Here is a 27,712-nt window from a genome sequence, read left to right as displayed (position 1 = left end):
TAATCTTTTACCACATTCAATCTAGTGAACCAAAAAAGATAGAGAGAGAGAGAGAGAGAGAGAGGAAGAGAGAGAAGAGAGAGAGGTTAACATCACCCCTCAAGATAGTAACATGGAATCAAGAAAAATGTCGTTGGTTTAGTTTGTAAACTATTTAGTTTACCAAACCTACATTTTGGATCAAACCTGTTTTCCCATTATAACATTGTCATATGAACGGACTATCCTCTTATCTTTTTCACCAATCACCAATATCTTACAACCTTTTTTTGTTATTATTATTCTTGTTTTAAAAACAATAATTATTATTATACACCAAGCATAAACATCATATATATTATTTTTTTTAAGCAACAATATTATTATTTATTCCAGGGATATTATTATTATTATTATTATTATTATTATTTCCATCTAAATATATCTCACTCGTCTCTATTGTTATTGTTGAAATTCCCTTTTTGGATATTGTCCGTCCATCCATCCATCTATCCAATCCATTCATTCATCCATCCATCAATCCAATTTCCTTGTTTTTGAAATTATTATTTTAAAAGTTATTAATACTAGTTGTGTGTGTGGAGACATAACATCGCGATTATCACCCCAACCACCCGCGACGACGCACATCGCGCATACACACTCCAATTCCAACTTCATTGTCACTTTATTCGAATATACAACACAACAATAACATTCATACCTCCTTCCCCTTCACAGCTGCCACCTTGTATCACATTCCATCCACACTGTTTTGACCCAACTTCTTTGTACACCCCCTTGTTCCACCACCACACATCCTATAATCAAACAGCAGTTAAAGAAAATGAATTCTAATACTTTTTATCACACCCCTACTCCTCTTCTTCTACCACTGCTCCACTCCTCCATCTGCTCTATTCCAACTCCTCCAGCCATCACCTCGTCCACTTGTACTACTACTACTACAACTACTACAATTAATAGTTCCTCCGATTTCAATTTATTAAACTACAGAATAGCAGCAGCAGCAGAAACAACAGAAACATCACCACCACCACCAACACCAGAATATTTAACAACCCGACTCATCAACCTCATACGCCACTATAACAACAGCAGCAACACTAACATTATCTACAACAAAAACAAAAAGAGAGTTTTAGTCTCCCAAGACGATTTATTATCATCACCTATCTTTGCCAAAAGACATTATTCAAATCAGATCGAAGAGGAATTGGATCATTTGGAACAGATACACTTGGAAAAGACAGCTGCAAACGATAAAAAGAAAATCCAAGATTCAAGTCATCATCAAAAGACAGCTCAATTGATTTACTCTTCACCCACAACACTATCTTTTGCATCACCTATTAGATTGAATGATAACCCTTCCTTTTCTTGCTCTTTTAATAACAAACAAACAGAATCATCTAATCATCATCAACAAACAGAAGAATCATCACCATCATCAACGTTATTATTAGTAAATAACAATCGTTATAATAATAATATTATTAAATCAAAAGCGATTTTAAAACAATCACCTCAACTTGTATTAGTAAAATCAATTGCAATCAAACAACGACCATTGTTGTACGCACGATCCATTTGTACTGAATACTATCAACCTCTAAAAATGGCACCCCAACAAATCAAGTTGGTCACTCCTCCTCCATCTCCAAGAGTGTTGGCCCCAACTTTGGTCAATAGTAGTAGCAGCAGTAGTAGTGCTTCTTCTACTGAACAACAACAACAACAGCCATGTAAAAAGTTTGAAAAGAATCTTTGGAAACCAACATTATGTAGTTTTTGTTTCAATTCTATTGATAAACATCAAAATCTTGATATTGATTCAATCAATAATAATAATAATAATAATAGTAGTAATAATAATATAGTTTTACCACAAACACCAAGAAAAATGATATCAGTAGTAACTTCACCACCCATTTCACCATCAGTATCTGTTAGTAATTCACGTTCATCATCGTCATTGTTGATGGATCAATCATCATCAGTTCCAACAACTCTATCCTCCTCCACCTCCTACACCTCCACCTCTTACTCATCACCTGTACAAAATTCAAGTTCTCCTGGAGGATTACATAGAAGAAAACCATCCAAAGCATCTATAGAAGACATTCAATTGGAATCGTTGCAACTCAATATTCCAACACCTCAACAATTCACTCAACTTGTTCCGAAAATAACAATTATTGCATCGCCAACAGAATTCCAACCAATCAATCAACAACAATCTTCACAGGCTATTATTAAAATGGTGCCAATCTCTAGTCAACAGAATAACAACAACAAATCAAACCGAAAATCAGTATCAATCACCATATCAACTTCGACATCTTCGTCTTCATTGATCAACAATGAAACAGATGCAGTTGTAGGTGTCACTACTTCATCGTCTCGTTCATCGACCAGTATATTGTCAAAGGAGACTTCAACCGATTCATTGTTATCAACCACTATTTTAACAACAACCACAAGCTCAACTGTTCCATTTCAAGATGACCAACAACAACAACAAACATTGGCCAATGGTAATGGTTGTTCATCTCCATTATTGTCAACTTCACCACAAATGCCAAACTCTGCCAATTGTTCACCCATGATGTCATCTAAAAAGGCTCCAACTACAATGACCACTACCACAACCTCTTCAACATTGACCACTCGATTACCAAGACTACAAATTGGCAGTCTTGAAAACCAACAAGCTGGTGATGCCAAGGTTATAGTCCCACCACTTACTCTCAAACATCAATCAAGTACTGCTACTCAAGAAGATGAGGAAGAAGAAGACGATCCATTTGCAGATTTTGAGGATCTTGTTGATAATACTCCACGTGGAGGATCAACTTCAACCACTACAACTACTCACACTACCACGACAATTGATAATGGCAAGCTTGAAACTACTTCATCTCAGTCGACTACCACCATCCTCTGTAGTCCACGCAAGCTAGACACTACAACTACCACCACTACAACCAGTACATCGACATCTTCGGCTCCCTCACCATCCTCTACCATTTCATCGGGATCATCATCCAAGGCCAATTCCATGGGAAGCAGTCTAAGCTCATTCCTCAATGCAAAGAAAAAATCACCCTCTACCGTCCTCGCCAAAAAGACTAGTGGTATGATGAAAATGGATCAATACGCAGAAAGTGAAGATGACTGGGACCAAGGAATGGATCTTTCATCATTCCTCAAGCAAAAGAATCGTGTAAAAGACTTTAGCTACGCAAACAACAAAATAATGGAAATATCAAGCGTAAAGGAAGAGGCTCAAAGACAATCTGTCGATTTTGGTGGAGGTATTCACCCAAGTGCTTTCGCCGCGTTCAAAGAAGTCCTACAAGCAAAGGAAACCCAAATCCAACGTGCCATTAAATCAAACAAAATTGATAGCGATGAAAGTACCATGTTGATTGAACATATCCAAGGTGTAAAGGAATTGTTGGAAAGATTATTAGCAATCAATGAAAAACGTGATCAAAAATTACAACAAAAGAAATTAATCAATAATAATAATATCAATATCTTAACAACAGCATCTTAAAAAAAACAACAAATTATCTAGAATAATAATAATAATAATAATATCAAACCAAACCAAACAGTAATACTAACAAACCAGAACAAACAAACCAAACCCCAACCTAACAACAAATAATTATATAACAGAGATAATTATATCGAATACTTTTCCCCTCCAAACTCATATATTGAATGAATGTATCAATAATAAAAAACCCCAATTGTAAATATTACTCAAGAAGAATTATTAAATATATATTTGTTCCTTTATTTTATTATATGTCATTCGGTTAGTTTGGAGTTATAGTTACGGCAGCCATTGTAATATCAGTTTTTTTAATGAGTGATTGTAAATTGGTTGATTGTTGATGGTCTTGACCATAACAGATGGATGCTACTTGGTGGGCCTTGAGATAATATTTGTGTGATTCTGCCAAATAGTTTCTCATTGCTTGTGGTGAGACAATGGTGTTTGATTGTTGTTCCTGTGCATTCATTCTCTGTGAGACACACCAGATGAATAATTGTTCAAAGAGTTGACCAATTGTTTTGTAGCAATCTACCAACTCGCCTCTATCACACTGGAGAACATTCTTGACCAATCGTTTGACCACTTTAGCATGGTAAATAGATTCGTTGAATTGTTGTAATTTAATGTATGCATTGGACATGTGAAGATGGTATTGCAAACGAGCATGATGGTTCTTGTGAATCTTGTTTTCTAATTGTGCCATTGTCACTGATGCTTGCTCGACAAATCTATCTGCATTTTCACGATATGATCTCTTTTCAAGGTACTTTGTAAATGATACTAGTTGATCTTGAATATTTTTAACGTGACTCTCTGAAGCTGTACCAGTACAATCATCACAACCCCATGTTACGGTTAGACTTGTTGATCCATCCTCCTTATTCTCTTTCTTTCCAATTAATGGTGCAATCCATGATTGACAATCCTTTCCAACACAATTTATACTCGAAAGATGGCAATCCTCACGAGTACTACATCTTTTGCATTGACAAAAGAAGTTCTTTGATTTTAACAATCCCAATTGACGTTCATAAGTTGGTAACAATAAATCAACATAACTGTCATATATACTATCATCTTTATCCATATCCTTGACTACTCTCATTTGTAACTTGTCTCCTAAATAAATAGAACAATTAGTATCTTGTCCTAGCCTATCCTTACTCTTCTATTTACATACCATTAAAAGAAAAGAAAGCATTTGGTTGACAAGAATGATTTAAAAGGGCGGCTTGATAAAAGAAACCATTTGTAATGGTTGTATTGTTGGAGGTTTCACCAAACGAGTTTGTGATGATGGTGCAAGCAGTGTTTACAATCTCGTCATGATCGAAAAAGGAGAGAAGCGATTCTTCAACCTTGTCATTGACCAAATACTTGTTGAGAGTGTCGGCAAAGCGTTGTTGCTTGGCGAGCCATGTTGGATTGTTTGTTTTGAATGCCTCTCTGTTGGATGATAATCGACCGACAGTCTCGTTGAATCGATCGTTTTCAACATGCTTCTTGATGAGAATACGTAAGAGTAACAATGCAAAATACAAGTCGATTCCTTCCTCTCTTGAAGCTTGTTCTGTACGATTGATAAACGAGCATTCCAATTGATGTACGATATCCGACATACACTTTTCAGTGCAAAACTTGTATCCACAACCATAGGTACATTCTACAGACGAGGTGACAGCTGTCTTTTCGGTAGGAGTAGTAGTAGTAGTTGCTTGTTTCTCTACTAAACTACTACAACACAACATACAAAGATTCGAAGTCAATGACAATGGGATAGATGCAAATGATTGCTCTTCAAACAACAGTGACCCTTTTGTCATTGATTCGCATGACTTGACATCACGACCAATCTCTTTGTTTGTCTCATCTATTCTATATGACATGACTACTACTACTACTATTATAGTGCTATCTTTATAACTAACTAAGCTTTCGACTAATCTAGAAATTTGGATGTCGACCCATCGGTCGTTTTTTTTCGTCTAATGCATATTCAAAGACGACAATCAGATAAATCAATAAATATTTTTTAAAAAGTATTTATACTCTTTTACTTTTATGAATACTAATTGTTTGAATTAAATTTAAATTGATTTATTTAAAGTTTGATTTTCAAGTTCTCTTATACCCTTTGCAATTTCCTCGATATTTTCATCTGATCCTTTCTTTTTAGCAATCTTTAAAATGATACTGATAAACTCTGGTGTCAACTTTATACGTTGTGAAACAATGACTCTAAATATTTTCATCACCTTTTCAAAATCACCTTGAATACCAACAATTAATCCTGTATAATCTTTAATACTTGGTCTATTAAAATATTAAATAACGGTTAAGGTAAATAAATCAATCAATATTATTTATACTTTTTCTATATCTTTCTTTTTTACATACTTTATATTTAAAACCTTCATTTCCAATAATAATTCATAAGCTTTTTCAAATCTTTGTAATTTTGAATAGGTTGGTATTAAAACTTGGAAAGTATCCTTGTTTGGTAATATTTGATATCTTTCCATATATTTTATGATACGATCCATAAATACATCGACATCATAAATATTTTCTTGTTTCGTAGATGCAATACGTAAAACTAATCTAAAAAGTGAATTAATCAATCCAACATCTGGTCTAACATTATAATTAATCATATCTTCAAATAATTCTAATCCTTTATCAATCTAAATAAAACAAAATTAATACAATATATTATTTATCTCTCTAATATATATATATATAGTTTACCTTATTTGTATAACAACAAGTAGAAATTAAAATATCATAAGTTTTTGTATCACTTTGAATATCTTTTGTATAATTCATTTCTTTAAAGGTATCGTAAACTTGGAATACACCTTGTGGATTATTTGTAAGTTTACAAGCGTGTAATACTGTATTGATGAAATAACGATCGACCTTGACATTACTCTTTTTGAGTAGTTTAATGATTCCAGTGTATTTTTCTATTTGTTTAACACCGTCTGATCGCAACTCGTCCAATTCTTGTGAATTGTGTGATGTGTTGATTGTATGCAACAGGCCAAACTTACTTTCGAGGAATCCAGTTCGTTGTTTGTACTCTTCAGACATGGCAACGACCAATGTTGTGTAGGTTGCAATGTCGGGCTTGACACCTGCCCCTTTCATATTATTGACAAACTCGAGTGCCTTGTCATGCTGACCGACATACACCAATGCCTTCATGACAATATTGAGAAAGGTGGTGGTCATTGCAACATCATACTTTTCACACTCTGCAATCACCTTGTCGACACGTTCACCAATTCTCTCGTTTGATATGCCACGTGCAGTAGTACATGTCTGTAGGAGATGTGCCAACGTGTAAATAGAAGGTTTGAGTGAATCCTTTTTCATTTGATTGTAGACGTGCCATGACTCGTTAAACTTGCCTGAAACGGCACACGCCAACAATAGATTCTCGTAGGCAAATACAGTTCTCTTGTTTGTACCCAAATACTTGTACAATGTACTCGCTTCTTCATATCTACCCAATTTACTAAGTTTCTTAAAGTAATCTACTTGTGATAATTTACGATCTTCGGGTGACCGTTCCAATAGTTTTTGATCATTTGATGTATATTCAGCATCTCTTCTTCTTGTCTTTACAATCGAATCAATTGCTTGTTGATCTGATCGTTTTATATATGTTGATTTCTTCTTTATTATTGGTTGTTCTGATGTTGAAGAAGAAGGAGGAGGAGGAGGAAGTACATTTGATTTAATCTTTTTAATTGGTGATGTTGTACAATATGAAATCGATTGTAATGAAGAATACAATGATGCTGATGAAGTACATCTAACTACACTTTGTGTCCATCTTGATAACATCATCTCTTTATCTCTTTATGTCTATCTCTGAGTACTCTTTCAATTATTAAATAAATACTTGAAAATCTCGTAGTCGAGTCGTCTGAATGAAAATACAATATTTACTATATATATTTAATAATTAAGCTTAATCGATCAAAAAAAGAGTCTTTATTCACAAAAAGGTGTATTTAATATAGGTTGAGTTGAGTTGGTTTGGTGGATTAAGATGATTGATATACCAATTTACAGTGATGAAGTACTACTAGTGTCACATATTGTGTGTTGAGGTTAGTAGGTTGGGTTGAGTTGAGTTTATGTTTGTATGTTTGTTTGTTTGTTGTATGTTAAAGGTGAATTGTTTAAATTCCTTGGTATGGTTCTTGGTACTTTGGAGCATTGTTGTATTGATCAGATGATGCAGAGCTAGACATGTATGGGTTTGGTTGTGGTTGGTGTGAAATGACGTTGTTTGATCCAGCAGCAGTTCTGTAAATATTGTCTCTAATGTCAAAGATGGAGAGAACGACCTCAGCCATGATTCTACCTCCAAATACAATACCAATAAATTGAATAATACCATACTATAAATAAATATTTTAGAATCAAGGAGGGAAGATATTAGCAATGAATGACGACGAGTATTATCTAAAGTCGAATTATTGATTGATAGTTACAAGAAGACCGAGGAAGAAACCACCAGCCTTGAAAGCAATGGTATTAACAACAATCTCTGAAATAAAGAGGATGAAACCAACAATGAATAAGAAATAATAAACAAATGGTACAAGACCGCTTGCTTGCCATGATCTAGAGATAGATAGATAGATAGATAGATAGATAGATAGATAGATAGATATATAGATAGTAATGTGAATAAATGTTAGTACAACTATATCTATCTACCTTTTGTTTGTTTCATGTGTATGTATGTATGTATGTATGTATGTATGTATGTACCTAAAGTAGATCAACTCTCTCCAGTTCAAAAATGTGTCTGGGAATGGACTTTCAGAGGAGTCTCTTGGACCTAAACCAACGTATTTTCCTGATGATGACATTGTTGTTGTATGTATATATATATATTAGATGATGATGATGATGATGAAATATCTGTTAATCTATAAGTCTATAGAACTGAAGTAGTAGTAGTTATTTATATGATTAATTTTGGTATGTTTTTGAACACATTGCTTCTTCATTCTCTCAAAGTCAAGAAAAAAATAATTAAAAATAAAAATAAAAAAAAAAGACAAAGAGATTTCTTCAAGAGACAAAGAACCATTCATGTCATTATAATAATTAAGTACTTACCTCAAGTCTAATAGGTGACCTATAGACCATCTTGAATTCAAAGGAATCGATTAATGACAGTCAACAACAACAATACTACAGCCGACGACGAGAGTTTAGATATTCTATTCATCGACGATCGAATAGTCGTCTCTACCGTCTACAACATCATCAATTTAAACAACACTTGCTTTTGCAAGAAACAAACATAGATAAGGAATCAAACAAATATGGGTACCTGTCAACTGTCAACTGTCAACTGTCAATTCGATCGAATGGTGATAGTTGTATCGTACATGTGACTGTCTGTGTCTGTCTGACTTGTCCATCCATCTTGTCTATCTATCCGTATCTCAATTTTGGGAAAGATTCAATCACATGTGTTCTTATTAATTAGCATTTAATTACTGTTAAACGCATGATCAGTCACTCGTCAACTCGTATGTCTCTGCATAAATGAGTGTGTTGTGGTGGTCTATTGTTCAGTCAGTAGTTGGAATAGATATAAACTAGTATTTTGTTTGTTCAATTGTAGTGTAATAACAAAAGGGGGGTGGGTAATATTAATATAATATTATATTTGCGTGATCAAGAATTAGAATTAAGGAACAAGCGTGGTAGGTCGATATACAGATTCGAATTATTTATTTCTTTGTATTGTTATTGGGTTTGGTGATCAGATAAGTTATTATTAATATTTACGATTATTATTATTATTTTTTATAATCATCCCACCAACATTCATAAATTATATAAGCAGAGTTTGCTACTATTCTATTATTACTTGTTGTTGTTGTTAGAGAGGAATAGGAATCACTCATGGATTTATAATTATTATTTTTGTTGTTATTTAATTGGCCACCACTTTTTAGTAAATATGGATTTGATGAAAAAATACCTAAAAGGAAAAAAAAAAAAAGAAATAATAGTATTAGTATCATAATATATAGTTTTGGAAATTCAAATTAATAATATTTACTTATTATTGACATTGTTTATTTATTTATTTTGGGAAAAAGTTTTTATTGGATCCCAAGAGTATTATATTTTATATTATATATATATAGGTGAATCGAATAAATTTTAATTGTTAAACAATTAAATTGGAAATATTTGGTTGGTTGTTTGCTTGGTTGGTTGGTTGATTAATTGAATGAATTAATTAAACAATTATTTAATTTCTATTTATAGAGTTGAGGAAAGAAGAAGGGTTGTTTGAAGTTGTTTTAATTTCAATATCTGTCTAGCTTCCACCCTACACCCTATTCATCTCATACAACTTACATTTATTTATACTTTGAATTAATTTATCCAACAACTCTTTTGTCTTTTTTATTATTTCCTCTTTGCACTCATGATATCATCCTTAAATTATAAAGTCAGTCAACATCACAAACCCCTACTTATCTGGATGATTTGCCCACTGATGTGTTGAGCTAAGGACAATTGTTTATAAAAATAATGATTACCATTGTTTGGGTAAATAATGCTATTTGTTTTTTTTGATTCTCTCTTTCTCTACTCTATCACTATTTTTAATTGTAGATTGTTGAGAAAAAGTCTATTCAATTCTATTATCCATCCAATGAATGGAATATAATAAATTGACAAGGTTAAAGGCTATTTTATCATGAATATGTTTTAATCTCCTAAACTATATTATATCAACCCCATCCCATCCCATCACTATTAATGATGGGTATAAATATTAACATGTCTTGAATAAAAGGTATACCCCTCTTTCTTTTGGAAAATTCAAAGCCACTCGTTTTTGATCCATTACTTGCTCCTCCAATTCTGACATCATCCACAATCCTCATTTCAACCCTTTCTACATCATTTGATAATATCACCTATCAACCATAATAAATTTGTGTCATTTGTTGTTGATTTGAAACCCCGAATTTTGGTCGATTGATCAACAGATTGATTTTGTCAAAAAATGACTATTCATCAATTGAGAAACGAGTGAGGAGGAAGTGTGATAGAGAATAAAATAAAATAGATGGATCTTATTATTATATAGATTGATTGATTGATTATTATTTCTTTTCTACATTATTTTTTTGTGTTTTATGGTGATTATATTTATTCCATTTTTCAAAAATAAAATAAAGTTGTTGTAATCTTGTTATTATAGGTAGGGCTGTAGGTGATAGTGGTTGTTTATATAATATATATATAATCTATCTATATCTATCTTTTATCTATTCCATAGAGTGTATTTTGATTGGTGTGTGTGTGGTGTGTTGAGGAATATGACATCAGCTGATAAATCATTTACTTTGCCTTTGAGTATCTCTCGGCAACATTACTCCAGTTAACAATTTGCCAAATGTTCTTCAAGTAGTCAGCTCTAGCATTCTTGTACTATTGAAATTAATTAATTTCATTTAATTTGATTTCATTTAAAATTCAACCAATTGATCAATCAATCAATCAAAATTAAATTTAAATTTAAATTTAATTAAATCGGTCGGTAAACAAACATTAGTAACCTTGTATACATTATATATATATATATATAATCCAGTTGTTTTTTAGTGACTTGATACATACTTGAAGATAGTAAGCATGTTCCCAGACATCAATACCCAAAAGTGGAGTTAAACCAATGGTAGAGAGTGGATCTTGATTGGCACAGCTAGAGATGACAAGCTTGCTATTAGCCTTGTCATAGCCCAACCAACCCCAACCTGAACCTTGAATGGCAACAGTTTGAGCATTAAACTTTTCAATAAACTTTTCAAGTGAACTATATATATATAGAACAACAAGAGGAATGAAATGTAAGTAAGAGATATGAATCATAATCATCATTATTATTATTATTATTATTATAAGTTTTACATACCCAAATTGTTGATTAATGGCATCAGCGAGTGGACCAGATGGAGATACACCACCTTGAGCATTCTTTGGAGCAAGGTTAGTCCAAAAGATGCTGTGATTGACATGGCCACCACCGTTAAACTTGATGGCAGATTGGAGACCAATCATGGCAGCAACGTCCTTGGCAGACTCTGCAGCAGCATACTTTTCAAGAGAAGCATTCAAGTTGGTGACGTAGGCTTGGTGATGCTTCTTGTGATGAATCTCCATGATCTCACCGGCAATGACCGGTTCAAGTGCTTTGTAGTCGTATGGGAGGTCTGGCAATGTGTAAGAGGTTGATGTTGAGCCATAATATCTGACTGCACCTCTTAAAAGGTTGGTTGATGTAAATCTACTAATCATTGTTATTATTGTTAATTGTATTTGTACAGTTAGTTAAAGAAGTGATTAGTTACTGTTAGCAAGATTTGCAACCCAGCTGCGATCTTCACCAAAGCAATTTTTGATTTTTTTTTCAATAACCCTTGTCAAATATATAATCCTAAAAAGGAAACTGGACTGATGCTATCATTGTGTTCGAATGTACTTTGACAAAGTAATCATTATTCATTATTCATTGTGTTCATAATTTCAAGTCTAATATATCTCTGTTAACCCTAACTAACCTAACTCTAGAGTATAATGGTTGATGTATAGAGAAAGATAAGAGATGGTAATGATAATATAATAATGATGGATGATATATATATGTTAGATTCATTATAATAACAAAATAATAATAGAAATATAATAGTATTATACTATTATACTCTTTTTGTTTGATGATTTTTTTTTATTTTTTTTTATTTTTTTTTTCCTCTTCAAAGAGATGAATGGATTCAATGAGCTTTTGTTTAAAGATAACTTGTAGTCAGCAACGATAGATAGATAGATAGAACAATATAACAACTATGGGATTATTCAATCTTTCAAGATCAAAGTCAATTAGATTCCTAAGAAACTTTCAAAAGTTCAACTATGTAATCTATGGAGTTTCAATGACTGCTACTTGTGTACTACTTTACAAAGAGACACGAGAACACAAAGAGAACTTTATCAATCAATATGCAGATGCTGCTGAAGAAGATACCACAACAAAGTCACAACCTGCAACTACTGCTCAATAATCATCATCAATGTGATCATACCTACTTTCACAACAAGTCTCTTACTTTTTAAAAACGTGCTTATCAAAAATAGACCCAGATAAAACGAACGAATCTATGGATATATATTGTTCATCATATCGATTCCGGATTGGAATTGGTGATGGATACACAACCCTAACTCCAACCTCACCATCATCATTTCAATCGATAATGAATGGATTGGTAATCATTCAATCATCTGAATGAATGGTGATAAATATAACAATTGTAAATAAAGAATAATATAACACAAAGCAAAGATATACACATATATATATATACGTACATATATGAAAGAGTTAGGATTAATAATACAAGGGGATGATTGATATTTTTTATTATTATTAATTTTTTTTATTTTTTATTATTATTATTTTTGAAAAAAACGACGAGGGTAAGAAAAAGGGTATTTGTTATTACTAGTTATTATTATTATTACTATAATGTTCTTTTTTTTTATCACTTTTATAAGAGTGATTAGTGTGTGTGTCTGTGGTTGTTGTATTGTTATGACACTACTCTTGTTATGTTGTTGTTTGTTGTTGGTTGTTGTTTGTTATTATGTACGAGGGAAAGGTTGGGGAAAGTGAATGGGTGATGATGATGAGATGTGAGACGATGGTTGTTGAGGGAGGTGAGGAGGGATTAAAAATGATTACAATAAAACACAGCTAGACTTCTTCTTGTCCTTTGTTGGACCGACTGGGTTCTTTCTGTTGATTTGACGGATGAGATCGTAGAAAATTTGTTCGACATTGATCTTGTTCTTGGCAGAGGCTTCCAAAAACACACATCCTGAAAACTTACGAGAGAGTTCCTCTCCTTGTTCGGTGGTGATGACACGTTGATCGTGGAGATCGCACTTGTTACCAACCAAAACCATTGGGACATCTTCGCAGTCCTTGACACGGAGAATTTGTTCACGGAGATCTGGGAGTTCGTTAAAAGTAGAGTTGGAAATGATACTGTAGACGAGAACGAAACCTTGTCCATTCTTCATGTAGAGATCTCTCATGGCTGTGAATTGTTCAGTACCGGCAGTATCCAAAATTTCGAGCATACATTGATTTCCATCAACTTCAACTTGTTTACGGTATGAATCTTCAATAGTTGGATCATACTATAATAATAATAAATAGAAATAAATATGAATAAAAGAGAGATAGAAAGTAAGTTAATATAACAGTCTTGTCATTTTTAAATAACATTATTATCTTATTTTGTTTGTTTGTTTGTATCTCTATTTGTTTTTTTTTTTTTTTTTTTGAATCTAATCTTATCGATTTTTGTTTGTCCTATGTCTTGTCCTTTGCATCTACATATATATCTCATCGCATGATACTTTATGATTATTATTATTATTATTATTATTAATGATTATTTATATTTAGTCATTTTGATACCTGCCTTTTCAACAAAAATACCTTGTACGAATTGTACGGTAAGTGCGGATTTACTATTAGATGATGGATATGATAAAGTAGTTATATAGATATGTTAGTTTGGTATTCATCTGTCTGTTTGTCTGTTTGATTGATTGTACATACCCAACACCACCTGAACCTAAAACGACGATTTTGAATTCTCTGAGAGGCATGTTATTATTATTATATATGTTTGTTTTTTTTTTTAAAAAAAGGTGAACTGTCTTGTTGTTGTTGAGGAGGAGAATAAATAAAGAATCTAACGGTTTCGACTAAAGTTTATCGCGCGCTAAGCTAGTTTTACTATACAAGTGATCTGCTGTTTGGTATTGTTAAAAATATATATATATATATATAATGGTTCAAAAATATAAATATAATGTTAGTAACTGTGTTAAGGCGAGTAAAAAAAAAAAAAAAAAAATAAATAAAAAAAAATCCAACTATTTTGTCGAACTCAGGTGGGGAGAGGTTGTTGAGAGAGCAAGAGAGTGAGTGAGAGAGGTGGTGGGGACAGAACAGAACGTGTGATGATGGGTGGGGGGTAGTATTGTTTGATTGATCAACCAGTAGAGTAGTGTAGAGTAGAGAGCATGCATGATATCGTGCGTTATATCTATCCCTTCCCTCCTCCTCCTCCTATCACAACACTCTATTTGATTTATATATACTACTATATATTTTGTTGTTGGTTACCAACCAATAATTCGATGAACACCAACCAATATAATATATAATAATAATAATAATAATAATAAAAAAGATTGTTCTTTTAATAACAACAAATAGTTATTTTTAAAAAGAAAAGAATCATCATCTCTATGTCTTATTATTATTATTATTGTTGTTATTATTAAGTTGTTGTATTATTATTATTATTTGTTTGTGTGTATATTATTATTATATGTCCAAGTGGTTGGTGATGTGATGCGATGTTTGTGTGTTGCTCACTTTATATCTATTGATTGTTGGATGTTTACGTTTACAATGATGATGATGATGGTGTTTATAAACTATAAATAATCTACCTTTTTTAACAGTGTTTGCAAAAAATATTAGTGAGAGATTTTAAAGGTGAGTTGCTTTGTTTTGTTTGATGAGAGGGCCACCAAGTTTAAAAAAAAAAAAAAAAGAAAAAAATCAATCACCAATTTTCAATGAATGTTTGGGGATCGCATGCAGCTGTGAAAAGAAAGATGGGTACCAATAAAGACAAAAGATAAAGATGGATCATGGGCCGGGTAACTTAATAGATTCGATTCATCACCCATCCATTCCCTTTTTTGATCTTTAATTAATATAATACTATACTACACAAATTATAACAATGATATATATATGTATGATACAAACCTATTCTATTTCTATTATTATCTTTTTGATAATAATGATGATATGATATAAATATATATCTTTATTTCTTTGAAGATTGGATGCTAACTAATAATATATTTATGAAAGAAGATGTACTAAAAGGAGGATAAGACTCTCTCTGTGTTGTTGTGTTTTTATAATAAATATGATTTACAAATTTGTGATTGATTTAAGAAAATGAGGGTAACTTTTTTGTTGTTGGATTAACAACGTTGTTGCACCAAAGCCAAACCTTTCCTTTCGAATTGATCGATACACATTAATTTGGTTCATACCCCTTTTTTTAGGGGAATGGTTTCACTTCACACAATAAAGTGACACTACCAGTATGGGGTAGGGGGTGATCATTCTGTCGGTTGGTTGGTTGTTTAGGTAGGGTCTGTTCGCTGTCGGTGTTTATCTTCCATCCGTTGTTGTTACTCTCTATCCATCCGCTACTCATCCAAGCTGTCTCAGCTTCCAAACAACAACTACGAACTTAAAACTTCAAACTAAAAAATTCAAAGATAAAATCCAACAACATACTCTAAAATTAACCTCACTCTGTCGGCTTGGCAACACTTCACAGCTTTACTTTTGTTGTTGGCGAATATAGGCAAAAGTATACTCCTATCCTTTCTATCCTTCTCAACCTTGGTAGTTTTTAGTACCTCTATCCTCTATCCTCTAAATATTAATCTTCTTCCTTTGCCTTAGATAAGCTTACAGAGTATCTTTGATAGATAGATAGAGAGTAGTCTAGTCTAGTCCAGTACACAACCGTTCATTCCACTTCCTCATCATCCTCTTCGACAAACCACACATAATATCCGATATTCAAAAACATCGGTTACACAGTTTTTACTCTCTCACGTTGTTTATAAAAACATTTACTTCTACACCCTAACAACACATACACATACACATACAATATAATATATTTATAGTACATCTTTCTTTCTTTTTGTGTGTGTGGTTATTGGTGTCTCCTTACTCGCTTACAATCACAACATTATATTATATATTATATATTCGTCGATAAAGAAGTGTAAAAGAGTTGTTGCTTTGCTGCTGCTACTACTACTACTGCTTAACAATATTATAAATCAATCATTCATTTGTGTTTTATATGCTTTTATATTTATATTCTAGTAGTTTGTAGTATTTTATTATTTTAAATCATCATTGACCCTTTATGTATAATTAAACAAAGAGTTGGTTAGTCGTTTGTCAAACACCAACAACAACAACAACAAAGAAATCACATATACAACTCTTAGAGAGAGAGAGAGTTGATCAATTCTATAAATAATGGTAACAACAGCACCTTCATTGGTAGAACTATGTTTCCTGACGATTATGGAAAAGATAGAGTACAACAATGACGATCTTCAAAGAATCCCATTAAACTTGATTGAAAAGATGATTGGATTCATGGTATCAAAACTACAACCTTCCATTGACGCGTCACTCCAAACTCGTCCTATACGTATCAAATTGGTGAGACAGAATCGTTGCATCACCATGAAATTCTCTGTACACTCTAATATCGACAAGATCATTCATCAAATCTATGATCGTGTAGTCAATGAAGAGAAACATGACTTTTTAGAAAAGACACTTAGGACAAGACAACAAAATAATAATAGTAATAATAATAATAATAATAATAATGGTCCAACCACTAACAACTCCTCTAAAAATACAAGTATATCACCACCAGTATCACCTGGTAGATCAAATCAACAAGATTTAACAAGTACAACGAGTACTACAACAACAACAACAACTACCACTACAACTACAACGACAAATAATAATAATAATACTACTAGTCCAAATTTGGAGGAGTTGGATAGTTTAATTGATAGTGATGATCATGGATTTATATCATCATGGGGAGATATAACAAATTATGGATTATTTCAACAAGTTGGTCAATTTAGAAATGCAAGATGGTTAAACCTTGATCGTACTTTGGCAGATTATGATATCGATCCAAATGAAACATTAGAGTTTAAGAATACAAAGAGTGTTTTAAAGATTAAATTTAATGGACCGTGGGAACGTGTAGTACATCCACTTCATCAATCGACCATGTTGCTCGATGAAACCATCAAGACATTTATCGTGGACGAGAGCAAGACAGTCTCAGAGATATCTCGTGACCTCGGTCGTAAACTATCACTTCGTTATCCAGAAGAGTTGTCACTCAAGAGACAATCGACAGATGACCACGACCTCGGTATTTGGTTGGTATCGGATCTTACTCTACCCGAACAAGGAATAGATCCACTCTATTCCATCTTTTTCCTCAAACGTCAATTTTTCTACAGCAAGGATGTTATTATCGACTTTTCAATGGATCCTGATATGTTGCATTTTGTGTTTTGTCAATGTTTGGATGCCATTATTGACTGCAGTCATCCGTGCTCTGTCAATGAAGCCATCCTCTTTGCAGCACTGCAATGTCAAATTTGTTTTGGAAACTATCGGTCGGGTGTGGTCGACTCTCTCCGACTCAAAGATTTCCTGCCGACAGAGTACATTAGTCAAAAGAATATTCACAAGGAGATCGTATTGCAATACCAAAGACTCAATGGCATGAGTGAACAAAAGGCTAAATTAAATTATATCCAATTGGCAAAATCACTCAAAACCTATGGCTACACATTCTTTAAAGTCGAATCAACTACCACCAAATCATCATCATTTACATCTTCCCTATCTTCAAGTAATAGTAATAGTAATTTTGTTTTATTTGGTATTTCTTCTGAGGCAATTTTAATTTTAGATCCTGAAACTAAAGTATGGACAAAAAAAACAAAAGAAAAAGAAAATATATATTCTAATATTTTCTTTTCTATTTTCTATTTATAGAATACAATTCATTTATATTCATTGGCAAATGTTAAAAAGTATCAAGTTTTAAATAATGTATTTTCAATTGATTTTGTTAGCAAAAAGGAAAAGTTTATTTCAGTAGAATCAGAAGCAATTTCTTATGTATTGTCATCTTATATTCATTATAATCTAAGAAATTCTCCTTCTGTTCAAAAACAATGGGATTTAAATTATATCAATATTGCAAAATTAACTGCAAGAAGAAGGTTATCTTCAAGTTCAAATACTTCAATTAGTGAAATTTTAGAAAAGAAAAAAGGTAAAAAATTATAAATATAATAATATTTATTTATTTATTTATGATATTAATATATTTTCTTTTTTTTTTTAGAATCAGAAGGAGTAACAAGTAAAAAATGTCCTTTATATATTGAACCAAAGAAATTATATTTAAATCCATTATTTACTTTATTAAATGATGAATCATCATTGACTAAAAAGGAATTATTTAAAGATACAAAGGTCACCAAGGTAATGAGAGCATTATCTGATCTATCATCAAAGATGATTCAATCATTTTCAAATGGACGATCAAATATGGGTAGCCAGGAAAGAGATATTGTAGTTAAATTCTCTGATAAAAAGGTAAAGACCTTTGTAGTAGATGAATCTAAAACTATCTCTGAAATCACACAAGAGATAGGAAATCGTGTGGGTATTAAAAATACAGAAGAATTTTCTTTACAAATTCAAGTTAATTGTAATAATAATAATAATAATAATAATAATAATAATAGTAGTAATAATAATAGTTTAAATATTTTAAATTCACCACTTTATAATGTAATTAATAATAATATAAATATCAACAACAATAATAATAATGTGAATAATAATAATAATAATACTAATACTAATAATAATAATAATAATAATAATAATAATAATAATAATAATAATAATGTAATTAATAATTTTGTAAATAATAATAGTAATAATAATAATAATAATAATAATGGATTTTATGGTAATAATAGTTGGATAGCAGGATCAATGGGAGATGAATTATCAGATGGTAGATGGTTAAGACCTTATGCACCATTAAAAGATCAAGGAGTTACGCAGGATGCCAAGTTTATGTTTAAAAAGAAGTTTTATACAGATTCGACATCAGAGTCTGATTGTAATAGTGATCCAGTCTATTTCAATCTTTTATTTTTCCAATCTCGTGACGCCATCATTTCAAACACCTATGCCTGTTCAATGGAGGAATCAATACAGTTGGCTGCCACACTGTTCCAAATCAATTTCGGTGACCACAATCCAACCATTCACAAGTCTGGTTTTCTCAAGGCACAGGATCTCAAGTTCTTTTTGCCATCGGATTGTCTAGAGTTGTGGGGAATGAGTTTCCAAAAGATTGAAAAGATTATCTACAAGGAACATCGTAATCTTCGTGGCATCAAAGAGGTCTATGCCAAGTTTAGATATGTACAATTGTGTCGATCTCTTAAAACGTTTGGAGCCACCTTTTTCACCGTCAAACAAAAAGACAAAAACCACAACCCTCTGCTCCCATCCAACAGCTCACTTTTACTTGGCTTTGCTAGAAAATGTATCCTCATTATGACCGTCAAGACGAGAAAGCTACTGTTGGAGTTCCCCTTGTCACATCTAAGAAAGTGGTCATATAACCGTGATCAACAAACATTTACTCTGGATTTTGGAGATTACACCCAAGGTATTTTTGTACTTCAGGCACCAGAGGCAGAAGACATCTCGTTATACCTAAGTGATTATATTGATTATCTACAAACTAAAATGTATGGTAGTCAATCATTTTCTAAAATCATTTTAGGTAATTAAAATAATAATAAAAGAAAATATCTAAAAAGAGAGAGAGATCATTTTTTGTCAAACAGAAAAGTATGTTTATAAACCCGATTGGTGTATGAAAATATCCTTTTTTTCAATCCCGACATTCCGAACCATCAAAACTCTTCTTTAAAAGGATCAGTGCGATTGTAAAATGATTTCATTCAATTTCAATTTCAAAAAAGATGAATAATCAATTTATCTTTAAGTTATTTATATGTATTCTATTTGTTCTGAATGGACAATTATGTCACAGTAGAAACATCATTGTTGATACTGATACCAAAAGATATATTGATTCTTATGGTAGAGAAATGTATTTCCATGGTGTAAATGTTGTTGTTAAAGGTATGAAATCATCAATCATCAACCAATTTTGATCAAAATATTAATATTATTTTCCTTTTAATTTAAAAGAACCACCTTGGACACCATTATTAAATATAACAAATTACCAATTAATGCAAGAATGGGGATTAAATTCAATTAGACTTGGTGTAATGTGGGCAGGTGTGACACCAGAGGTAAGAGGTGAATATAATCAAACCTATTTGGATTATATTTCAAACCTTGTAGAGGTAATGGGTGAATACAATATCTTTACATTGGTAGATTGTCATCAAGATTTATACTCGTGGGTGTATTGCGGTGATGGCGCACCAGCATGGGCTTCTTCAATTCCAACCGAAGGTATTGGAATGTTCCCAGAACCACTAAGTAAACCATTTGTTATTAATACAACTGATTTGGTTCCATCAAATCGTATGTAAAAAATTAATACGTTAAACAAAAAGATTTATCTTTGTTAATTCATTAATGTTTTAATTTTAAATAGAGGATTGTGGATTACATTCATGGTCATCATACTATTTCTCTGACGCTGTTAGTAAGGCATTCCAAAATCTCTACGATAATGTAGATGGTATCCAAGATGAATTTTCAAATTATTGGCAACAAGTTGTACAAACCTTGAAAGATAGTCAATATGTATTGGGTTATGAATTAATCAATGAGGTAACATACATATCAAAAGGATAGATATTATTTAAATAATATTTATTAAATCTTTTCTGTTTTTGTTTTTTATTTAATCTTCTTCTATAGCCATGGGCAGGTGATATTTATAGAGATCCATTATTAATGGTACCTGAAACAGCCGATAAAATCAATTTGGCACCAATGTATGAAAGACTGTCAAAAGATATTAGATCAATTGATCCAGATCATATTATCTTTTTTGAATCTGTAACTTGGGACGAATATGGAGTAGGTTTTGACACAGTTCCAGGAGGAAATGATTGGAGAAACCTATCGACCTTGTCCTATCACTATTATGTACCACCTGATTTTTCAATCAAAGAAATTATGTGGGCAAGAATGAGAGACTTGGAGAAACTTGGAACTGCTGGTTTCCTTACAGAGTTTGGAGGACCACAAGTTGGTGATCCTCAAGCCATGATCCAAGTATTGGAAGAAACTGATTTGAATTTACAATCTTGGATGCTTTGGGTATACGATTCTTTATTCAATGATAATGGAGAACCAAATCCAGAACAGATAAAGGTAAATATAAATACAAGATATCTTCGATTATTATTGATCAAAACAAAAATATTAATATTCTTTTTTTTAATACTACTACTTTTTAGATATTTAGTAGAACTTATCCTCAATATGTAAGTGGAACCACCAAATCAATGTCATTTAATACAACAAGTGGAGAATTTTCAATGGTTTATACTATGAATCCAAATATTCAAGAACCAACAGAAATCTATTTGAATGAGAATGTCCATTACCCAAATGGTTACACTTTCACTGTTTCACCTTCCAAAGATGTTGTGATTGCATCAACTCAAACCAATAGATTATTATTGACAAATAATAATAATCAACCAATTGATGTTACCATTACAATCACTGCAAATTAATAAATAAAATATAAATATTACTGAGCAACATTCAAATTTGTATCCATTTTTTGTTGGAAATAATCAAGTGCATTGTTTTTTTTGCGAAAGACGAGTCGAGAATGTAAAGACGATTTGATTCATTGATTTTGACAGAGAGAGAGATACATCGAGTGGAACATGACAGATAATAATAATAATAATAATAATAATAATAGTATTATCACATTGTTAACAACATTGTATCGTAGTACATATGGTAGTAAGAATCAATTGATTACTATACAATGTCTAGATTCAATAAAGACTGTTGTTAATGTCATCACTCTGACCTCTTCAAATAATAATCAAGATAATCTATTCAATTCAATAGCAGATTATATTAATCAACAATTAGCCAATAATAATAGTACTGGTAAAGAAAAGTCCTCAACAACACCAATAGATTATCAATTCATTTTATATTTGTTATTAGTACTTGTTAGTCTTGAAACTAATGACTCTACTTCATCCTCTTCATCTAGTTCATTTATATTAAAAGTATTAAATCATTTTATATTAAATGATAATAGAGTAGTTGTTAGAAAAGGTGGTAAACAACAACAACAACAAAATCAACAACAACAAGATGAAGATCATTCATTGATAGTTTGTAAAGCAGTTGTATCTATTTTAAAGGGAGATTCAAAGGATTTGTTGACAAGTGTATTGGAACTATTGAATAATACATCAAAAGAGGCTGTAAAGTATGTCTACAAGATACTCTACCTCGTATTACCCAATTGCAGTGATTCATTCATATCGGTTGTATTCCCAACTCTATTGGACAATATCAAACAAACTGCCAACTCTACCATTAGAACATACTCTTTACAATGTGTATCAATCATTCTTAATCGTAAAAATCAACAACAACAAAATAACAAAAGTAACAACAACCAATTATTACCATTACTATACACCGCAATCTCATCACAATCAAGTGTAAATGAAAGATTAAAATTGATATTCAAGTTTAATACTCAATTCTTGTCCAACAACAACAACAATGGTAATAATGAAAATGAATCATCATCATCATCATCAACATTTAATATTTTGGCAGAAGAATCATTTTGGAATGTTGTAGTTGTATCACTTGTAGATAGTGACAATGTACCAAGGAAACAAGCACTTCATATTCTAAAGGCTGCTTTGTCATTGCCAGTTCAAAGATGGTCCGATTATCTACCACCATGGGACAATACACAATGGAATATCTTTATTTCACTCTTTGAATGCTTCAATGAAACAAAGTCACATCTCTTTAAACCTGTTTGGGCAAAACTTCCTTCTCTCCTTCCTCAACCACAAAATAATAATAATAATAATAATCATGTTATTGACCCAACAAAATCAAATAGTCAATTATATTGGTGTGATGTATTGTTTCGTCGTGGATTCACTCATATTAATCCAAATATTAGAAGACGTGTTGTGGTTGATATCCTTGCCAATCCAATCATAGTCGATCTAGTTGGTCGAGAAAAGAGTTGGGATTTGTTGCATCGGTTGTATCGTGCAATTGATCTTGTCGATCTATCAACACTTACAACCTATGGAGGAAAAGAATTAAATGAAGCACTCACCAACTTTTACAAGTCAGTTATTGAACAATCGTCAATCGACTCTATCAAGTCAAAATTGGTGATTGATATATTACACTATATCAATACACAACACGTTCAAACACCTTCAACTCTTTTATTACTTTTGTCAAAGGTGATTGAAGTAATTAAACTTGGAGTGGTAGGAAAGGACAATGTCACTGTCGGTGATACATTGGTCGAGTCATTACGAATGATTTTGGAACAAAGACCAGTCTCAAATTCAGCCATCAATATTCACATTTACAAGAGTGTACTCGAGTTACTTTTAGCAACCAATTCATCATCCATCGCAGCCAAAACAAAGACTGTCTCAATTGCACAGTTGTCCAAGTTATTGGCAATGTATCCTAGACCACTTTTAAAAGAGGAACAATTAAACGTTAAAAAATGGTTAAACAATGAGTGGATCGTTCAATATTTAATAGATAATCTTTCAACTACCCTTGCAACAGACACTAATAGATCGTTTGAAGCCGAACAAATGGATTATGCATCACAATCATGTTTACTCTTATTTGCAGATTCATTAGAGAAATATTTATTCTATTATCATATCCTCTCCTTTTCCTCTTCATCCACTTCATCTTCTTTGGTAATGATTAAGAAATTATCATTAATTTATTATATTTCATTGGATAATCCAACTATATTATCAATCATTCCATTGTTACAATCACCAATGTCATCATTGGATCGCAGCGGAATTATTAAAGCATTAATGGATATTCCAGAATCATGGCCATTTAGAGCTCCATTTGATTATAAGAGATTTGGATTACTCGATTATCCACTAATCATTAGACGTCCAATGGATTTGGGTACCATCCAGAAAAGTTTAAATGATGGTGTTTACAACAACAACGATCAACCATCAGCCACTTTATCTTTCAACGATGATTGTAAATTGGTATTTACAAATCAAATCATATTTAATCCACCATTTTCAAGAGAATCAAAACAAGCAAAAATATTTTTATCAATATTAAATATATTGATTGATTTACAAACAAATAATCAACAACAACAAACAGTAAATGAAATCATTTTACAATTTATTAAAGAGGACAACAAAGAGGAAGAAGATAACAGACAAGATAATCAAATCATTAATCAATTTAAATGGGTTGAAATGATTATTCAATTATTGGCATCATCCAACAACAGCAACAAACAAAGTAATCAAGATATTTTAGAGTATAGTCAACAAGTAGTATTAAATTATACTAGTTTTGATATTAGAAAATTATCAATGTCTATTTTCATTTTGGTCAAATTGGGTAGCAATATTGAAGATCAATCAATATTGTTGGATAAATTAATTGATATGACACCAAAATATAAATTCAATAGTACAACTTCCTTTTTATTGCCAAGATTATTACAATATCGTTGGGAATTTATTTTGCAACTTTTACAACTTTCATCATCAAATAGTGTTGTTAATCATCAATCCAAAAATGAAAAGATATTTACAAATGCTATTGAATTGTTGGATATTGCAGCATCACCATCATTACCAGCAATATTTGATTGTTTGGCATTGGTAGCATCTACAACAAATGAAATCTTGCACGACACTGATAAAATGACCCAACTATTCAAAAATGTCTATCAAGCATTCTCAGACTCTAACAAAACAAATCAATTAGTATTATCATTTATCAATGTATTATTTAATCAAATTTATTTCCATCAACCTACCATTATACCATTACTAAAAGAATATTTAAAGTATGTATATATATAAATATTAAAGTTATCTATTATTCTAATTTTCTTTATTTTTATTTCTAGAAAAACATTAGATCAATGGGGAGAATCAAATCGTATAAGTTGTGGATTACTTGGTCATTGTTGTGCCATTTGGTCAACTTATTTGGATACGATTGATCAATTTAAACAAGAGATTATAGATCTTTGTTTACTTTCACAAGAGGATAATAATCAAACCATTCAAGAGGATCAATCATCTACATCGTCCACATTGAAAATAACAAGTAACCATGGATATATTGTTAGATGGTTTGTTTCTCAATTGAATAATCATAGTGACAAGGACCCGAGAGCAGTTTTATTTGTTAGATCATTGATGATTTCAATGTTGGAAATGAATATTCAAGGAGAACTTGGTCATCGTGAATATTCTCAACAAAGTCGAACCAACAAGATGAAATGCAAGTTGTGGAGAACACTTTGTTCATTAACCCATGTAATTGGTGTGTTTGACGATACTGAACATACAAAACGCGTACACGAGTTAATGTGGAAGATCCTTGAAATCAAGAATCATCCAAATGTCAGATACCTCATTCAACTCTTTATCATCAATGTCATGGTACTATCACAGTCTACACAAACTAGTGTTGACCTATTAATCAACCACTTGGCCAACGTAAATACCGACTATCAAATGTCTGCGTCGGTCGTTATCATCTCTACATCTTATCTGTACTATTTATTGAGACAATTCAATAACAATGGTGAGAAGAAGGATAACCCTATTGACCAAGTGTTGATTACCAAACTATTCAAGAGTATTGTACCATGGGCAACTGATTTCCATCATGCTGTTCGTACATGTGCACAATTGGCCATCCACACTATTCTGTCACGTTATCCAAATCCATTATTATCAACCCTGTCTGGAGAGGATTCACAAATCATTCAAAGTATCTACAACTACTTGGATAATAGTAATCTTCACAAGAGATTAAGAGAAAAACAATCATTGTTTATCCAAAATGATGATCCTCTAAAGAATGCATTGGCAAGCAATATTTTCTCAACAAACAAAAACACCAACTTGGTCGTCGACAATGATGACGATGAAAATAATCAAGATGATAACAACAACAACAACAATGATGGAGACCAAGAAGAAGATGCAGAATTAACTCAAGGACTATCAGCAATTGATGAGTCGGTTGTACCAATGTCATTGTTGGATATTGCTAAAAGAGTCATTAAAGATTTCCAATCAAGTTTCCAAAATAGAGGATCAAATCAACAATCATCTTCTGCTGCTGCAGGAGGAGAGGGAGAAGATTTCCAAAAACGTATCATACCAGAATTAATGTCAATCGAAGACAATTCTAATATTATTGGTGGTGAAAATAATAATAATAATACGGTCAATACAAACAAAAATCAAAGACAAGAAATGATAGTAGTAGCAACCTTTGTAGAAAATACACCAAATATTGCTGGTTTAATTCGTACGTGCGAGATTTTCAATGTAACCGAAGTTGCCATCCCCAATCTCAAACTATTAAACGATCCTCAATTCCAACGTGTTAGTGTCAGTGCCGACAAATGGGTTCCAATTGTTCAAGTTGCCAGAACCAACTTGCAAGCCTATTTAATTCGTAAAAAGGAAGAAGGTTATGCTATCATTGGTGTTGAACAAACTAGTCAAAGTAAAAGTTTATCAACTTTTGTTTTCCCAACAAAATGTTTACTTTTATTAGGTCAAGAACAGGTAAAAACAAAACAAAAAAGACAAAAACAATCTATTATATTATTATTATTTATATTAACCCTTTTTTATTTTATTTATTTTTAGAATGGTATACCAAGTGACTTTTTAAATCTTGTTGATTATTGTGTAGAGATTCCACAATTTGGCATCATCAGATCCTTAAATGTTCATGTCAGTGGGTAAGTAATATATAATATAAACAATATATTGTTGTTGATATTTAAAAATATCGAGCAAAAGAGATTAGATAATGAAATGAGTATCGTGTGGTGACTCGAATTATAGATTTAAAACAATAACACCAACAAAAAAACAATTAATTAATATATTATATTTTATTTTATTTTAAATTTAAAGGTCAATTGTACTTTGGGAGTATTCACAACAACAAATTTTAAAATCAATTACAAATAATGAAAATAGCGACATCAACAACAACAATGAGTAGTGACGGTTAACCAC

General features: G+C 31.8%; 10 protein-coding genes across 10 annotated transcripts; 5 read left to right on the top strand and 5 right to left on the bottom strand.

Moving 5' to 3' along the window:
- Window positions 1–112: 112 nt before the first annotated feature.
- DFA_12101 (uncharacterized protein) lies at window positions 113–3,562 on the top strand (the record flags this gene model as incomplete). The annotated part of the gene is made up of 2 exons (XM_004350988.1): window positions 113–141; window positions 967–3,562. 2 exons carry the CDS (start codon window positions 113–115, stop codon window positions 3,560–3,562), a joined length of 2,625 nt encoding a protein of 874 aa, XP_004351040.1.
- A 268-nt stretch (window positions 3,563–3,830) lies between these two features.
- DFA_12100 (uncharacterized protein) lies at window positions 3,831–5,457 on the bottom strand (the record flags this gene model as incomplete). The annotated part of the gene is made up of 2 exons (XM_004350987.1): window positions 3,831–4,690; window positions 4,752–5,457. 2 exons carry the CDS (start codon window positions 5,455–5,457, stop codon window positions 3,831–3,833), a joined length of 1,566 nt encoding a protein of 521 aa, XP_004351039.1.
- A 201-nt stretch (window positions 5,458–5,658) lies between these two features.
- Window positions 5,659–8,463, bottom strand: DFA_12099 (uncharacterized protein; the record flags this gene model as incomplete). Its single annotated transcript, XM_004350986.1, has 7 exons — window positions 5,659–5,884; window positions 5,969–6,255; window positions 6,320–7,436; window positions 7,482–7,505; window positions 7,793–7,986; window positions 8,080–8,212; window positions 8,363–8,463. The coding sequence occupies 7 exons, from the start codon at window positions 8,461–8,463 to the stop codon at window positions 5,659–5,661; spliced, it is 2,082 nt and encodes a 693-aa protein (XP_004351038.1).
- A 945-nt stretch (window positions 8,464–9,408) lies between these two features.
- Window positions 9,409–9,687, bottom strand: DFA_12098 (uncharacterized protein; the record flags this gene model as incomplete). Its single annotated transcript, XM_004350985.1, has 2 exons — window positions 9,409–9,593; window positions 9,675–9,687. The coding sequence occupies 2 exons, from the start codon at window positions 9,685–9,687 to the stop codon at window positions 9,409–9,411; spliced, it is 198 nt and encodes a 65-aa protein (XP_004351037.1).
- A 569-nt stretch (window positions 9,688–10,256) lies between these two features.
- Window positions 10,257–11,932, bottom strand: sod2 (superoxide dismutase; the record flags this gene model as incomplete). Its single annotated transcript, XM_004350984.1, has 4 exons — window positions 10,257–10,344; window positions 10,980–11,065; window positions 11,255–11,450; window positions 11,550–11,932. 4 exons carry the CDS (start codon window positions 11,930–11,932, stop codon window positions 10,257–10,259), a joined length of 753 nt encoding a protein of 250 aa, XP_004351036.1.
- A 548-nt stretch (window positions 11,933–12,480) lies between these two features.
- On the top strand, window positions 12,481–12,696 carry DFA_12096 (uncharacterized protein; the record flags this gene model as incomplete). Its single annotated transcript, XM_004350983.1, has 1 exon — window positions 12,481–12,696. One exon carries the CDS (start codon window positions 12,481–12,483, stop codon window positions 12,694–12,696), a length of 216 nt encoding a protein of 71 aa, XP_004351035.1.
- A 676-nt stretch (window positions 12,697–13,372) lies between these two features.
- Window positions 13,373–14,314, bottom strand: rapA (Ras GTPase; the record flags this gene model as incomplete). Its single annotated transcript, XM_004350982.1, has 3 exons — window positions 13,373–13,837; window positions 14,125–14,173; window positions 14,265–14,314. The coding sequence occupies 3 exons, from the start codon at window positions 14,312–14,314 to the stop codon at window positions 13,373–13,375; spliced, it is 564 nt and encodes a 187-aa protein (XP_004351034.1).
- A 2,491-nt stretch (window positions 14,315–16,805) lies between these two features.
- On the top strand, window positions 16,806–20,204 carry frmA (FERM domain-containing protein; the record flags this gene model as incomplete). Its single annotated transcript, XM_004350981.1, has 3 exons — window positions 16,806–18,302; window positions 18,375–18,657; window positions 18,730–20,204. The coding sequence occupies 3 exons, from the start codon at window positions 16,806–16,808 to the stop codon at window positions 20,202–20,204; spliced, it is 3,255 nt and encodes a 1,084-aa protein (XP_004351033.1).
- A 194-nt stretch (window positions 20,205–20,398) lies between these two features.
- On the top strand, window positions 20,399–22,144 carry DFA_12093 (uncharacterized protein; the record flags this gene model as incomplete). The annotated part of the gene is made up of 5 exons (XM_004350980.1): window positions 20,399–20,561; window positions 20,631–20,975; window positions 21,049–21,227; window positions 21,318–21,776; window positions 21,863–22,144. 5 exons carry the CDS (start codon window positions 20,399–20,401, stop codon window positions 22,142–22,144), a joined length of 1,428 nt encoding a protein of 475 aa, XP_004351032.1.
- A 159-nt stretch (window positions 22,145–22,303) lies between these two features.
- DFA_12092 (tRNA/rRNA methyltransferase SpoU family protein) lies at window positions 22,304–27,698 on the top strand (the record flags this gene model as incomplete). Its single annotated transcript, XM_004350979.1, has 4 exons — window positions 22,304–25,503; window positions 25,567–27,250; window positions 27,335–27,429; window positions 27,608–27,698. 4 exons carry the CDS (start codon window positions 22,304–22,306, stop codon window positions 27,696–27,698), a joined length of 5,070 nt encoding a protein of 1,689 aa, XP_004351031.1.
- Between the last annotated feature and the right edge of the window lie 14 nt (window positions 27,699–27,712).

This window comes from Cavenderia fasciculata (genome assembly GCF_000203815.1).
Source record: "Cavenderia fasciculata unplaced genomic scaffold Scf_EUAJFUG02HR96I-5, whole genome shotgun sequence".
Classification (NCBI taxonomy): domain Eukaryota; phylum Evosea; class Eumycetozoa; order Acytosteliales; family Cavenderiaceae; genus Cavenderia; species Cavenderia fasciculata.
Note: the sequence above shows the minus strand (reverse complement) of the source record. Positions and strands in the feature narration are given on the sequence as shown.